General features: G+C 38.1%; 1 protein-coding gene across 1 annotated transcript in view; it reads left to right on the top strand.

Moving 5' to 3' along the window:
- ELOVL4 (ELOVL fatty acid elongase 4) overlaps positions 1–13,166 on the top strand; it is a 34,924-nt gene extending 21,758 nt beyond the window's left edge. Inside the window, exons 4-6 of the mRNA XM_075046492.1 lie at positions 5,629–5,800; positions 7,967–8,094; positions 8,587–13,166. Of these exons, the coding sequence (XP_074902593.1) occupies positions 5,629–5,800; positions 7,967–8,094; positions 8,587–8,862 (576 nt within the window). The 3' untranslated portion in view covers positions 8,863–13,166. The remainder of the gene's footprint in view (positions 1–5,628; positions 5,801–7,966; positions 8,095–8,586) is intronic.
- The last annotated feature ends 1,334 nt before the right edge of the window (positions 13,167–14,500 follow it).

Below are 14,500 nucleotides of genomic sequence, written 5' to 3'. Positions count from 1 at the left end.
GCTGATATTGCAGAACAACCCTGTGTGTAGATTTTTATTGGCCTTATGGTAGTCAACTATCTTTCACCTTTGCCAATACTGTGCACTCGCTATTTCAGTCACTAGAATACTTCTGTTAATAATTTTGTTTAAAAACAAAATCTAGCCAAATATAACAATTACTTGACAGGTGGTTTTTTTTCAATAGATAAGCAAAATAGAATGCCCTTGTACTTAGCTGGATGACATTGAGGACTGGTATGGCATGTATTGAAGGAATTTTTACATTAGCTAAGTACAAGAGATAATAACTTCTAGTATGCAAAAATTGTGTTTCATAGCCTCACTTTTAGGTGCATTTGTTTGTGGGAGGCTGTGGAGGGGTCAGACCTGCTCAAAAGAATTATCTTCTGTTTTATTCATTATGACAAAGTTGTGAATTTGCGCAAACTTTATTTCTAAAGTTTTAACTTGTAACATGTTCAGTTTGCAACTGAGAAAGTTGAGGAAGCAGGGAAAATTGAGTTCTCTCAAGTTGTTGCAGCAGCTGTGTAGTATGTTCAGTCAAGACCCTTATCTTGATCATTATCTGGTAGTTCTATTGAATGAATTCTCAATTTAGGTAAATAAGTCGCAAGTAGAAAACTATACTATCCACAAGTGCACTGTCTAACTAAAGAGTCTGGGATACATTTCTGGCCTGCTTTACAGTGTATCATGCTCTGCATTTAGAAGGTATCTTGGTGGTTTTTGACACTGTAGGACAAAAAATACCCTCAAAGCTCCTCAAGATTCCTTTCACTATTATTTTTCATAACATAAACCCATAAAAGCAATTTTTAAATGTAAGTAAATGTGGGCTTCTTTGCAGTTTTGAGTTTAGAATTGATACACCTTGTAGCACACCTCTCACACCCTTTTAATAGATCTAGATACTAAACGTCTAGTATCTGTTGGCACTGGGTTATCTCTGAAGAGGAATGCTGTAATGCAACAGTAGAATTAATTACATATGCAATACCTTTATTTGTAAAAGAACAAGTAAATAAGTCCTGTATTAGTCATATAAGGCAGACTGGGACTAACTCAAATGGAAACAGCACTGAGCCCAGAAAGCATTATGGAATATGCTCTGGAAAGCAATAGCTTCATATATGATTTTATTGTGGGGCTTAGAAAGCTGGAACAAATACTGAGAAATGTGAAACTAATTGCATATGGTGGTCTAAATGGCAACATAGAAGCCCTGGTATGACCTCTTCCTATCTTTTTGGGAATGCGCCACTATGATGTTGCCATGTAGTGGCCCCTTTTGACCAAAGCTCTTGCTCAAAATGAGGGGTCAAGAAACCATCCTTTATTCTTCAAGGGAGCACAGAGGGCTGGTAAACAGTTCCACAAAAAAAAAAGTTTGGCTCTCCTGGGTGCCAGAGAATGTCTTTCCTCTCCTCTCCAACTCACATTGTGTGTCAAGACAGTAAGCCAATGGTGATTTCAAGGCAACAGTGTACGGCCATGTGGTGGCACTTCCCCTGCATAGTCTAGCAACACCAGCAATCTGTAGCTCATAGACCTCTTAAGTTAGACACAGCCTCTTTGTTTTGCCAGTTTTTAAGGGGTTATTCTTCCATGAATTTGTACATTTTCTTCAACTTTATCAAGCTTCTGGCTCTCAACTGACAATTAATTCTGTAGGTAGTTGGCACATAGTATGAAGAAGTTGGTCCTCCTACTTACTGTTTTGAACCTAGCCGCACCTGTTAATCTCATCCAGGCTCCTGTGGCTGTTGTTCTACAAGAAGAATGGACGACTGAAGCAAGCAGGGATGGGAATTCGATTCCACAGTTGGAGAAATATTCACAGAAATAAACTCCTTTCTAAAGTATTTATCTTCAGGGTGTAGTAGGTAGCCACCTTACGGACTGCTGGCAGGAAGTTGAGGAGGGTGTTTTGTATCTGGTTATGTAAAAAACCAAAATATTCATAGTAGACAAGAAAGAAAAGAGGGAAGAAATACCCAAGAAGGGATTCTGAAGGAGCTGCAGCTGCATCTTGGAAGAACTTTTTTGGTTATAGCTTAGGAGTCAAAATAATAAATGCAAAGGGCTGAGGTGTTAAATCCATGCTTTGTAGTATTCCTTTGGAAGCTCCAGTATTTGGAGTGAACAATTTCCTAACACTGTCTAACTTAAGGCATGTTAGTGTCTGTGAGTAGTCAATTCCCCCTCTGCTTAAATTTGTGTGTCCTTGTTTCCCAGGTCAAGGTTCATCTATTCTGTTAGCATTTCTGAAGAGCTGAGAATTAGGAATCTGGGGCTGTGCAAATTAGTTAGTTCGTAGTTTTAAGGGTGCTGATTGTAATCATAAAGCTGAGCTATTGTTGTCTTCTGTATTGTAATTGTAATCTGTGGTGTTTGTAATAAGGTCTAGAGCTTGAGTACTTTTCTCTTATAAAATAAATATGATAATAATTATCTTTAAACTTCTGTGAAAAGGGAACTTGACTTAACAAAATAGACTTCATGGTCCTGTAAACAAAATTCTATAACTGAAGCAAGGAGAAGAGTTCTCTTGAAAAGCCACTTTAATTTTTCATGACCTTCTAAGAAGTACCTGTCCCTTCAAACCCCTTAGTGGATAACTCTCTCCAGCCTGAAACAAGGAAGGAAGGTGCAGGAACAGAGTCCCATATTGAAACAGCCCTCTGCTCAAAAACCCTGCAGCAGGCAGAGGTCATGGGATTGAACCTCTTGTTGACCCCCTTAATCCTAGGCTGTAATGTAATCTTTCTGTGCCATCTGGTGTTTTAACAGACTTAGATTACCACCTATGAAAATTACCAGAAAAGGTATGGTTGTGACTAGTAGTATTAATTTCAGGAATACACCTTTTTAATGCATATTTTCTTTTAAGGTAAATATTTCATTCTGTGTCCAAAGAAAGGCTACAGGATAGGTCCTAACTTCTGATGCTTTGCAGAAGAAGTTTAATAGTAGCCGTCCACTCCTGACATAGCTTGCATATCGGTGTATTGTTCTACTTTATTTCTGCCCTCTGTCACTGATTGCATGCATGTCTTTGGGTAAATGCCTTAACATCTGTTTCATTTTTTTCTACATCTATAAGCTAATGATCAAAACATCTGCATAAGTCATTAGAAGCACTGAAATAGATCAACAGTACACGAAACCTATCAGGTTTGAGAATAAATGGTACTAAAATTTGATGATAGGAAGAGAGCAAAAGAGCTGTCAGGCAAAAAAATGTACAGGAACACAAAAATCAGCAGCTATAATCCTGCAAAGAAGTGGAGGCTATTTTTGTTCTTAAGTGATGGGAAGCATTTTGATCAAAAGTTGTAATTCCTTTCTGTGCAAGGCAGGTGGAATTCAAAAGAGGAGGAATGAGGTGTGTTAAATGACTTGTCCAGGAGCATATAGTGAACCTGTGGCATCTTGGGTGTAAAACATAAGATTTTTTTGTTGGATTTTTCTCCACTTACCATATGACATGGAGCAAAATGTAAATTGGCTGTTTGTTTATTGGCTATTTGGCTTATTGTTCCACCATTTCTTTAACAAAATGCGCATTGGCTTTGTAAGAGATTTTATGGCAGTTTGCTTGTAACTGACCTGTTGATTCCTTAAAAGTTTCTGGGAAGGAGAGACCTCCAAAGAGCTTGAGTATTGTAGTGCTGGCTTGTCATTTTATGGATACAGTCCCAAGTGTTTATTGTTAACTCATGAGATGAAAAGATGCTTATCTTAAGTTATTTAAGAGATGCAGCTTTAGCAAAGATGTGTAAAAGATGCTGGACTTTATGCTAATCCATGGGTGTGAGACAAAGCCTTGATGTGGGTGTTTAATAAACACCTGACTACCTGTCCCAGAGGCAGAACTGTACTGGATATTGAGCAACATGTATATATCGATGGTTCTTGCAGCTTGCCTGTGTATCTGGGAACTCCAAGATCAGTGGGAGTCACTTTTCTCTCACTAAGACTCTCTCCAGCTTTGGCAGAAATTAGTATCTTTTCGTATAAAATTGACAAAATCTGCCTTCTATTCCTGAGACCTGAAGTAGGCTAAATCACATCCAGAGAGTGAGAAGGGTTTTCATTAATGGATACATAGCAGCCTGCAGTTTGGCAACAGGAAGTTGTGCAGTCCCTTTGGGAAACGGCAGAGTCTGCAATGCAGATCTGCAGCACTCTTCTGCTCCTGTGCTGCTTTTTTGCTTCTGCTGTAGTGTCTCCTAAAATGTTCACCAGTTCAATTATGGCTGTGACAAACTTGCTTTGAGGAGAGATGTGTTCCTTTCCTGCTAGTTTAGAGAGGTGGAGGAAAACACCATGCAGGGCTGTAGCATTGCTCTGTATTGCTCGTTCTCCTGATTTCCCTTTCTCTCACTTGCCTAACACTACGTATGTATTTGGGAAGGGAACCTACTGCTGTCTTAATTTTTTCTCTTCTGTCTCCTCTGGGGACTGAGGGGGTGGCAGGGTTATTTCACACCATGGTAAGGTAAGAAAGTCTTATTTGCCATCAGATGAGTCCTGAAAGACCAGGTGAACTTCTTACAAATAGGTGTGTTGTGACATTGCCTGCTCTTCTTTCTGATGGTGCCATTTCCAACTCTTTTTTTTTTTTTTTTTTCTTCCTTCTTCTCTGTGAGTCACCATCTGGGATATGTTCTGGTCCCACCCTTGCATAACAAGCTAGATGACTTAACAATGCCAGGAACTAGACTTGTTGCTATGCTTTGGAATCTGGAAAGGAGTCCCTACCACCACCATAGCCCCATATAATAGTATTAGCAAATTGCTACACAGAGCTTCTGGGCTTTACCTGGTACAACAGTATCCTGATTTCAGCAGGAAGCCATGTTTATGTTGCATCTTGGGCAAGATTCACTCTGATGGGTGGATTAGAAAAAGAATTTTGGGTGTGTAGCACTGCCCTGTTGGGTAGATGGGTTATATCTCTGCAGCTTGTAGCTAGCTCCTGTGGTCTCATTTCTTCTGTTCCCTGAATGGCACAGAGCTACTGGGGGAATGCTGCTTTCTGGAGAGGGTTACTGAGCAGGCCAGAGGAAGCTGAGGGGAATACTGCTCTAAGGGATGTGAAATCTGTACTGCACCTAGCTTGCAAGAGTGATTTGGTATCTTCCCACCTATATGCCTGTGATACTGAAAGAATTTTATATAAGGTTTCAACCTTTGCAACTTCATTTTATCATAATGTTTCTGCCTCATTGTTCTGACCACATCAAAGTGTTGCCTCATTAGTATGGGAAGCCCTGTGGTAGTCTTCTCCCGCAAAGCTTAGGATGGACAATGAGAACACAGACTCCCTATGTTTAACTGGTAAACTATTCAGAGATGGCAAAGCTTTTAGTTATGTTAGCTCTTTTTTACAATTGTGATTTGTGAGCAGTAGACTCAGAATAATACTTCCATGTCCAGAATAGATGGAGTATTGTTTTTGTTGTTCTTATACCATCAGTTGTTTGATGACTCCACCTCAACATTTACTGGGATTGGGGGAAGGAAGAGGTATCTTTCTCTTGCAGCAGATCAGTGGAGAGAACTTTATTCCATTCAGCTTGGAATCACTAAAACTTCTGTGTTGTCTTTTTCTTATTGCAGATAGCTGCTGCTTTATGGTGGTATTATGTCTCTAAAGGAATTGAATATTTGGATACAGTATTCTTCATCCTGAGGAAGAAATTTAACCAAATTAGTTTCCTTCATGTCTATCACCATTTCACCATGTTCACCTTGTGGTGGATTGGTATTAAGTGGGTTGCAGGTGGACAAGGTGAGTTCCTTTCCTCCCCATACCCTTTTGACTGGACACAAGGGGGAATTATTATTGTTTGGGAGCAATGGAAAAATGTTTCCTTAGACTTAAAGTTATAATATGCAAGACTGTTTAAATGGCACTGAAGCAGTGCCATAGCTTTAATGCATACAGTCTTCCTCTGTGGGAAACATGGGGGAGGAAAAGATAACAGGGCAATAATCTAATGAATTGCAAAACTTTTTTTTTTTTTCCTCATGGCACCAATTGCAAGCCTGAAATTCTGTCTTCAAAATTATCCTGGTTCTGTATGAAATAGAAAGATGAACGTGTCTTGCCTAACTTAATTTTTGCAGATACAGAGAACTGCAAATCTAATTATGGGCCACAATCTGTGCAAATGTAATGAAGTTAATGGAGATATTATTTTGGCATTGTATCTGAGTTTGGTGTTTGCTTTCTTTTTTATTAAGAGGCATGTATAAAATTCTGAAACCTTCCCTTGAAGGTGAGCCAATAAACCTATTCATAATTACACAAGTCTATAATTCATTATCAGGCTTTTTTTTCCCCTGGCTTCCTTTCTAGAGCCCCAATCAAAGAATGTCATTCCATTGTACTTGCCACATCCTCCTTTGCCTGCATTGTACCCTTGTTGCTGTTGTTTTGCTTTGTCCCTCTCAAATTATAAGCTCTACAGAGCTGGGGCTTCAGGGAGAGCACCCTGTTTTGTTTGTAATGTAGCTTTGTAGGCTTAAGACACTGAAAATAACATATAGTAAACACCACACCAAACTAATATTTGGGGTGGGTTTTTTTTTTTCAAACCACACTAATATGTAATGCCCAGGCGTTTTATGGTCTCATTTACTATAGATATTTTGTACTGAGGGATTACTCTATATTCAAAAGAAGAAATATTTAAAATTAGTATTTGTGACTATCCTTGAATTTCGCCCAAGTAATCTGCAGGATGCAGGTATTCAACCAGACATTTTGTGATCTTTGTTGGCTACTGCACCCATAAAATGAGTTTATTGGAGACTGGATGCTTACTTGTAGTCTTACTTAGAAATACCCTGGATATCTCAAAATGCCCTCTCCATTGTTGCCTTTTCAGACTTTTCATGCTGAATATCAGCAGTTTTCAATACAACAGTTGCAACTATTTCCAAATTTATTTCAAGTTTTGGTGTTCTTGCACTGCCTCTTAGTTTCTAGCCCCTGCAAAAGGAAAAGCAACAGTTGCTCTTCTGCATTTATGTAGTGCTACTGCATAAATGTGGATAGATCTATGTTCTTCTGTTTTCTAGTTGATAGCACATTGCTTACATAGACAGAGCTATTATAAACTAGACCCTATTATAACTAACTGGGTCTAGACCACATGGGCATCTGAGCTGTTTGATGTCAGCAGTTATTGTCTGTATTGTCCTAATTTTATACATTAGAGCCTTTTTGAGCCTCTCTGGCAGTGTAAGAATACCTTAACAAGGTATAATTTGTTTCTGTTAAATGGCTGCTAATCTTGACAGAGCTAAGAGATCTTAATACAAATGAGAACTGTCATCTTCATTTCCAGCATGGATCATTCTGGAAAAAGTTATACAATGTGTTTATACATTTAAGAATGCTGGATATTTTAAGTCATAAACAAGGAAACTAAAGTGGAGCAATTTAGACAAACTCGCTTGGCAATGCCCAATTGCTTTGTATGACTTTTTGGCCTATTTATTCAGGCTTCCACATGAGTTTCTTGACTTCTTGCTGAGAAGTGAACCTTCTACATTTAAATACAGTTTAGAAGATTTAAGTTCAGAACCTGATAGTTTATATTTTACATTGTCAAATACAGCTTTTAATAATCCTTTAGCAAAAGAATTGCAGTTATACTACAATAACTAATGTGGAATCCATGTGATTTATGTCTGTTCAACAAAAATCTTAGGAAAAGTTTTTGCATAAGTAGTTCCATGAAAGATGCGACATGCTACTTGCATGAACAGCTATCTGTGTCAGCACATGTTGGCGGTCAGGTCTATACTGTACTATCGAATATTTCAGAGACGGAATCCTGGCATGTCCTGTGCTTTATAATTTTTACTACCACGTGAATAATACTAGAAAAGACTTCTCTCTCATTTTCAAAATTACATTACAGTCTTCCCTTCTGTTCCTGCACAGCTTTTTTCGGAGCTCAGATGAATGCATTTATTCATGTCATTATGTACATGTATTATGGATTAGCTGCCTGTGGCCCTAAATTTCAGAAATACCTGTGGTGGAAACGATACTTGACCATACTGCAACTGGTAAGTAAAATTTCTCCCTTTATCTCAGAAGGTATTGTCTCTGAGTGGATTTGCATTTGCAGAGCTTTGGAACAGATGCTGCTCCTTCCAAAAGTTCTTCACTGTCTGATACTCACAGCTCAAGTTAGAATGCTTCCTGGAGGTGGAAGTATTTATTTCATTTCTCAAAATAAAAGCAGCATAGATAAGAGATATGTGAGTAAGGTCTAATACTACTTTACTGGTTGTTTCAACTGAATTGCAAAAACCTGTAAAGTCCAGATCTCTTAATGTCTTCTCATTTTCCTATTTCTGAAAACTGGTGCCAGGTACTGCAATAGATTTGATGTTCCTGGTCAAGCCTATGTGTTCATGCATGATGTGACAGCCAAATACAGCTTCCCTACCACCTCCCAATTTAGCAGTTTTCGTAAATGCATCGGTATACATTGGTGCAGTCAGACCTACAGAATATATCCAGACCTTTTTGATTCTGTATTTTCTGTCTTTCAGGTGCAGTTCCATGTGACTATTGGCCACACAGCCTTGTCTATTTATATTGATTGTCCTTTCCCTAAATGGATGCACTGGGGTGTAATTTTCTATGCTGTCACCTTCATTTTCCTGTTTGGTAACTTCTACTATCGGACATATAAGCTGCCCAAGGAATCCATAAAGAATGGCAAAATAGCAAATGGTGCTGTTGCAAATGGAGTAAGCAAACCAGAAAATAATGCAGTGGTGGAAAATGGAAAAAAGCAGAAAAAGGGAAAAGCAAAAGGAGAGTAACTTGATCCAGGCCTTAACCATTGTTGGCAGTGAGGAACCTCCAGTTTGGTTTATAAAAGGAAGAAAAAACCACTATCTGTACCAATTAACCTTAGGTTACTGAAGAGCTAGAACACAGATATTTTCATTATTTATGAGGATTGTTTTAAGAACAACACTAAAGTTGAATTTCTATTGTAATTATGTAATTACCATGCATACGATCTCTGTGTAAACTTGTAGACTGCTGGTGTTGGTGAATGTATGGAAGAATTGCAGTTGATTCCATGTTTAGCAGTCCAAAAGTTAATACTACCATTGATACAGGCAGTTTTGTTGGCACCCACATTTCTTTGGGGGAGGGAGGGGAAGGAAGTAGCATTTGGATACTTGTGTTTTCTTTCCAGAAAATTATTAAATTTCAAATTATGACGTATTATCTAATCAGAATGCGCAACTTTTCTTGTCCTCCTTGGAGACTATCTTCAGACACTTTACATTTATGTGCTGTCAGAACAGTGTTTGACTTTTCAGACATTACTTGATTTAATTGAGTGTCTGTTACAGTTTGTTTGGTTTTTTTCTTGTGTGGAAATATACCTACCTCTTCATCTGCTGAAAAGAATATTGAGCATTAAATAACTGGTTTCTGAAACATGGAGTCCTCTAATATAAATATCCGTTAACACTAATTCAGGAGAAAATATGATTTCCTGTGGGAGTAAAAGGGATTTGGGGCAGTACTTTTTGGTCAAGTCATCAATAACCTTTTTCATTGTAAACTTAAATTTTGGAGTGGTACTTTTAATATAACTAAGTGAAGAAAACATTTTTAAGAATGTATAAATATGAAACAATGCATTGTTTGAAGCAAGCAGTAAAAGTAGGCCTGCTGCTTGTTATCCGTGACCTGCATTAAACCTGTGGTACTGACTGATAACTGAAAATGGTACGGTAATATGGTGGAGAGAAAACAACAATATGTAATTCCATTGAGAAATGCTGTGTGTATGGGTAGTCATGCTAACCACAAGACAGTCACTTTATTGGGAGAGAGAATTTGGTTAAAAAGTACTAAATACAGAAAACAAAATGTTGAAAATGCTGCTACTGCTTGATACCCATCAAAACTCTATTTGGTTTTTTTTGGTTTCATATTTAGACACTAGCAGCCAAAGTATTGCTAGTAGTCAGGCCACCATTTTAATGTGAAAGTCAGAGATGGGCTTCTGGAACTCTATTCCCAAAATATTCTCTGCACTTTTCAACCTAATTGACAAAGCGATTCTGCTAATCTTTTTTTATTCAAAACTGCTAAAATAAGTAGAAACCTTTTAGATGGCTTTTCATCTTACGTGATAAATCAATGGACTTCTTATTGCTCCTTTTGTGAAGAAAATATGGAAAGAGTTATTCTCCTTCCAAATAATGTGATTGCTAAGAGAGATGTTTTGAGCTCCTCGGCATGCAATGAGTGTAAGACAGGAGTAGAATTAGAAACCATATCCCGAACTCCCGTGTTCCTTGCTTATCAGTGCAAGAGCTGCATTGTTGCTGTCTAAATGCATTCCTCCCAGCTCTTGTCAAAAACATATTCATAGTCAGTGACAAACTTGCATCTGGCAAGTGACACCATTGTTGCAGGAAAAAAGTACGTGGAGCTGTAGGTGTAAAGTATGTGACACGTTTAATAGTTTTTGCATCTTGATTATCCATTTGTCTGTTTATAATATGCAAACAGGTCACATCATCTGTGTCTCAGGTTTGTCTCTTGTCTATACTAAAAACCGTCTTAACCCAAAAAACAGGTCCTAGGGAAAAAAAGGTTGGATTTAGTCTGTTATATTAAGAAATAATTCCTAATGCTGGCGTTGATTCAGCTGGAAGTTAGATAGTTCATCCATAATCTCCACCACTGTGGATTTTACAGCAGAATATAGGATTGTGAAAGAATGTCTCTGCTGAACTGTAATGCATGTGACCATTAAGTTTCCTATATGCTGTGTCTTGTGATTCTTCCAGCCTTTGTACTGATGCTTTTTGCATTTGCATCAATCTGTATTTATGTAGTGTGGCATGGGGAGGAGCGATAGTGGTCTACCCTTCTTTCTTGGAGAGATGCCACTGCTGTTAACCAAGCCAAAATGCTGGCTGACTGGGTAACTTGGAATGGCTAAAGGAGCAAATAACTACAAAGCAAGCTAGCAGATTTACAGCACGCCTGCTACTCCAAGGTGATGGCTTGTGTGAATACACTTACCCTACTGTAAATTCAAGGTAGCTTATCCCACTTTGATTAAAGGGTAGCTTCTTTCTATTTGCCATGGGATGCGGGCAGCTAACTTGCAAATCTGTATCATTCCTTGTATTGTGTTAAATTGGTTGTTTGCTCTGTCTTTCTTTAGGTAAGCCAGATCAGATAAACTGATACTCTTAATGTGATCTAGCTCTGAAAGGGCATACTGAGAAGTATTCCAATACAGGTTCAATTATGCCTTTGCTACACTTTGTAAAGTAAGAATTACGCCTTGCATGTTGGCGGATATTTAAATAACTGAAAGTCAAATCTTCTCTCCCCTTGTCATGCATGGAAGCTGCTTAAAGTTGATAACCACTCAAACCTTATTGGCAAAACTTGAGTAGAATCCTACCCTCGAACTTTTGGTAACTTTTAAGAAAAAATGAAACAATGCATTGTGAGAATGCATGCATACCTACGCATCATGTTGTCTGGCCCTGTGGGTAAAACCAGTTTGAGAGATTGGCATTTCATGGGGGGAAAAAAAAAATCAGTTATTAAATTGCTGGAACACTGCTGTTTTGAGTTTTGTTTTGAGTCCATCTTCTGCAATATGGCTTTACTAGGTCTATTTATGATATATTTGATTGTTCATGTGACTTGAGTCCCATTATGATCTTGAGTATAATGGCCTTATTAAATGTGCATTTTTGTAGGCGTGGTCTTGAGTGCAATACTTCTGGTTCTGACTATGCAGCCAGACTCACAGAATACAGGGCTGAACTTGTACGGCTTTTTCTTTTTCAAAATTTGAGGCAATGATGCACATGTGAGATACTGCCAGATTTATTAAAGTCATCAAGTCCAAGGCACCTCCAGAATTTTGCCATGAAAGTAATAGAATATAGGTACAAATGTCTGTGTTTGCTTTATGCGGAACTGAAATTTAAATTATATCTACTTTGCATGGTTTGGTTTGGGTTTTTTTTTTCTAAATGCTTCCAATTTATTTAAAAGTGGAATTGAAACCATTTAGAACTTTTCTTTTTTGCCAATGAAAGATACTTTTTTGCTAACAGTTCTGAAGCTCTTGAACCAGAGTCTCATAATTATTTGATGCCATATAAGTAATACCATTTCATTTAGCCTCATCTCTAGCAGTGACAGTTGTTGGATTCTTTTAGTACTTTGTCAGTGTAAAATAAACACAAATTATCTATATGTGTGTGTCTGTATGTGTACACATACATAGTGTATGTGTGTGTATATATATATGGGTTCTTAGCAGGTTCTTTCCATAGCTGAAGTAAATTACATTTCTTTAATGTGAAGTTGGCAGGAGCTAATAGAACAGTTCTTACAGCTTGAGCAGTACAATGAAGCAGTTTTCATTGATCCATAGATCCGATATCGGTCTTGCAGTCATAAATAGTATTTGTCAGTCATTTTAGACATAGGATGGCAGACAAGCCAGAGCCATTTCTCCCAGTGTAATACATATTTTGAGGCATCAATTATAGATTCTAAGGGGAGGGACCTCAACTCAGAGGAGCTGAGGAATTATGCTGTTTTATAGTAGGGATTATTTTAAGAAACAATAGGAGTAACTTGCTCCAGGTAAGTCTTTGAAGTCATTATGATCAAATTCTCTGTTTAACAAAATGCTTTTTTAATAAATAAATAAGTAAATGTTTCTCTGTAGGTTCAAAAGCATGGCCTATTTGATTATATGACCATTAACTACTTCCAGCTCCAGATCAGGAGAAAAAGATGAAGGCAAAATAAAAATGCTGCACATTTTTTTTTTTTTTTTTTTTTAGGTTAACCTTAGGGCACGTTTCTTCAGAGTAAGCACTTGACCTTCATGTGCTGGGGAGGCAGGTAAGAAAGGAGTAAATAGCTATTGTGCTGAAAGGTCTCACTCCTTAAATAGCTTATGAGCACACTTGCTATTTCATAAAAACTTGAGTAAAACTGTTCATGGTGCATAAAGTTAAACCTTGCATGAAGTTAGTGTGGGATGAGAGTCATAATGTTTAAACAGGTATTTAAAATTAGATCTGTTTCAGTTAAAATTGAAGAGAATGGGGAGCTTATTAAGTATCTGGATAGTGTATTTATCTTGGTTAGAAGCACAGACTAATCCAATTCGGCACCTAAAGCAAGTCACCCATATGACATCTCATTGTGTCGTGGTTTTATGAGTTGGCCTCTTTGCTAACGTAAGCAGTCGGAGCTCCGTGGAGATCAGTGGCATGGCTCCCATTTACCTCAGAAGAGTGTGTTTAACCCTAAAGAACAGAGAAAATACTTGCTTTCTGCCAATGCCCCAGGAGGATGAGGGAAATGTATGGTTCAGAATGCTGCTTTTGCATAAGGTGTTCATGCTTTTGTAAACAATAAAAATAAACATTACTTTTTTCATGCTGTTTGAGTTTGGTTTTATACGTTCCGTAGAATATTCTGTGTCCCATCTTGCTTCAGGATGCTTGCTGATTTTACTGTGTTGCACAGGTTGTGTTGATGTAATCTGTTATAGTGCCCAAAAGTTTGAGAAAAACATTTTTGTGGCACATCCTCCCATTTTAAGTTTATGAGGACTTTCTAATTTTGGATATTGCCTCAAAATGGTAGTCTAGTGGCTTTGAAGTCACCCTCAGGGAGTTGACTGAAAATAGGATGTCCACTTAAAAAACGAGTCTCCTGGGATATATTCTGACTGTACAGCACATGTAACAGCATCAGATTTGGTCCAATAATGGTTCTAGCTAATAAACTGTCTCAATCAATCATCTGTTTTGAGAAGGTGGTGGTAAGAGACTCTGCACGCCGTACACAAGGCTCCAGATTGTTTGGTCTTGGAAGTATTAACAAATACAACTGGCCACGTGGTTTAGTTTTTGCTGGGTACCACATTGTGTTAATGTGATGTCTCATCCCAGAGAATCTGGAGCACTTCTGGCAGTAGGTGTAATTCACGGTTACATGTTGCTGTGTACAGTAAGTTCCTTCCTAGCCAGTGCACCAGGTATGATCACTGTAATCAACCTCATAATACCGCTCCTAGCACCTAAGTGCGAATAGCTACTGCGGATGTCAGCTAGTAGAGAATCAAGTCTGCCATCATAGCAAAATATGGTGTGGTCAATTATCTCTTGCATAATTTGCAGCTGTTGCTTCAATCCATTGCTTACACCCTCCCTGGAATCAGAAAATACACCAAGTGTTCAGAGCAGGATTTGTCCCTAGATGATTAACCCATGCTGGTGGTAGGCACTCTGTCCGGACATCTTTTCCATAATACTTAATCCCCACCAGTAATTAAAAATAAGCACATGTGATCAAGTTAGATTCATCAGATGATTGGATGGAATAGACTGGATCCTCTGTTTTGCATGTTGGGTTTTCTTTATTATATCT

Source organism: Buteo buteo, chromosome 15 (assembly GCF_964188355.1).
Source record: "Buteo buteo chromosome 15, bButBut1.hap1.1, whole genome shotgun sequence".
Classification (NCBI taxonomy): domain Eukaryota; kingdom Metazoa; phylum Chordata; class Aves; order Accipitriformes; family Accipitridae; genus Buteo; species Buteo buteo.
This window is presented reverse-complemented; position numbering and strand designations above follow the sequence as displayed.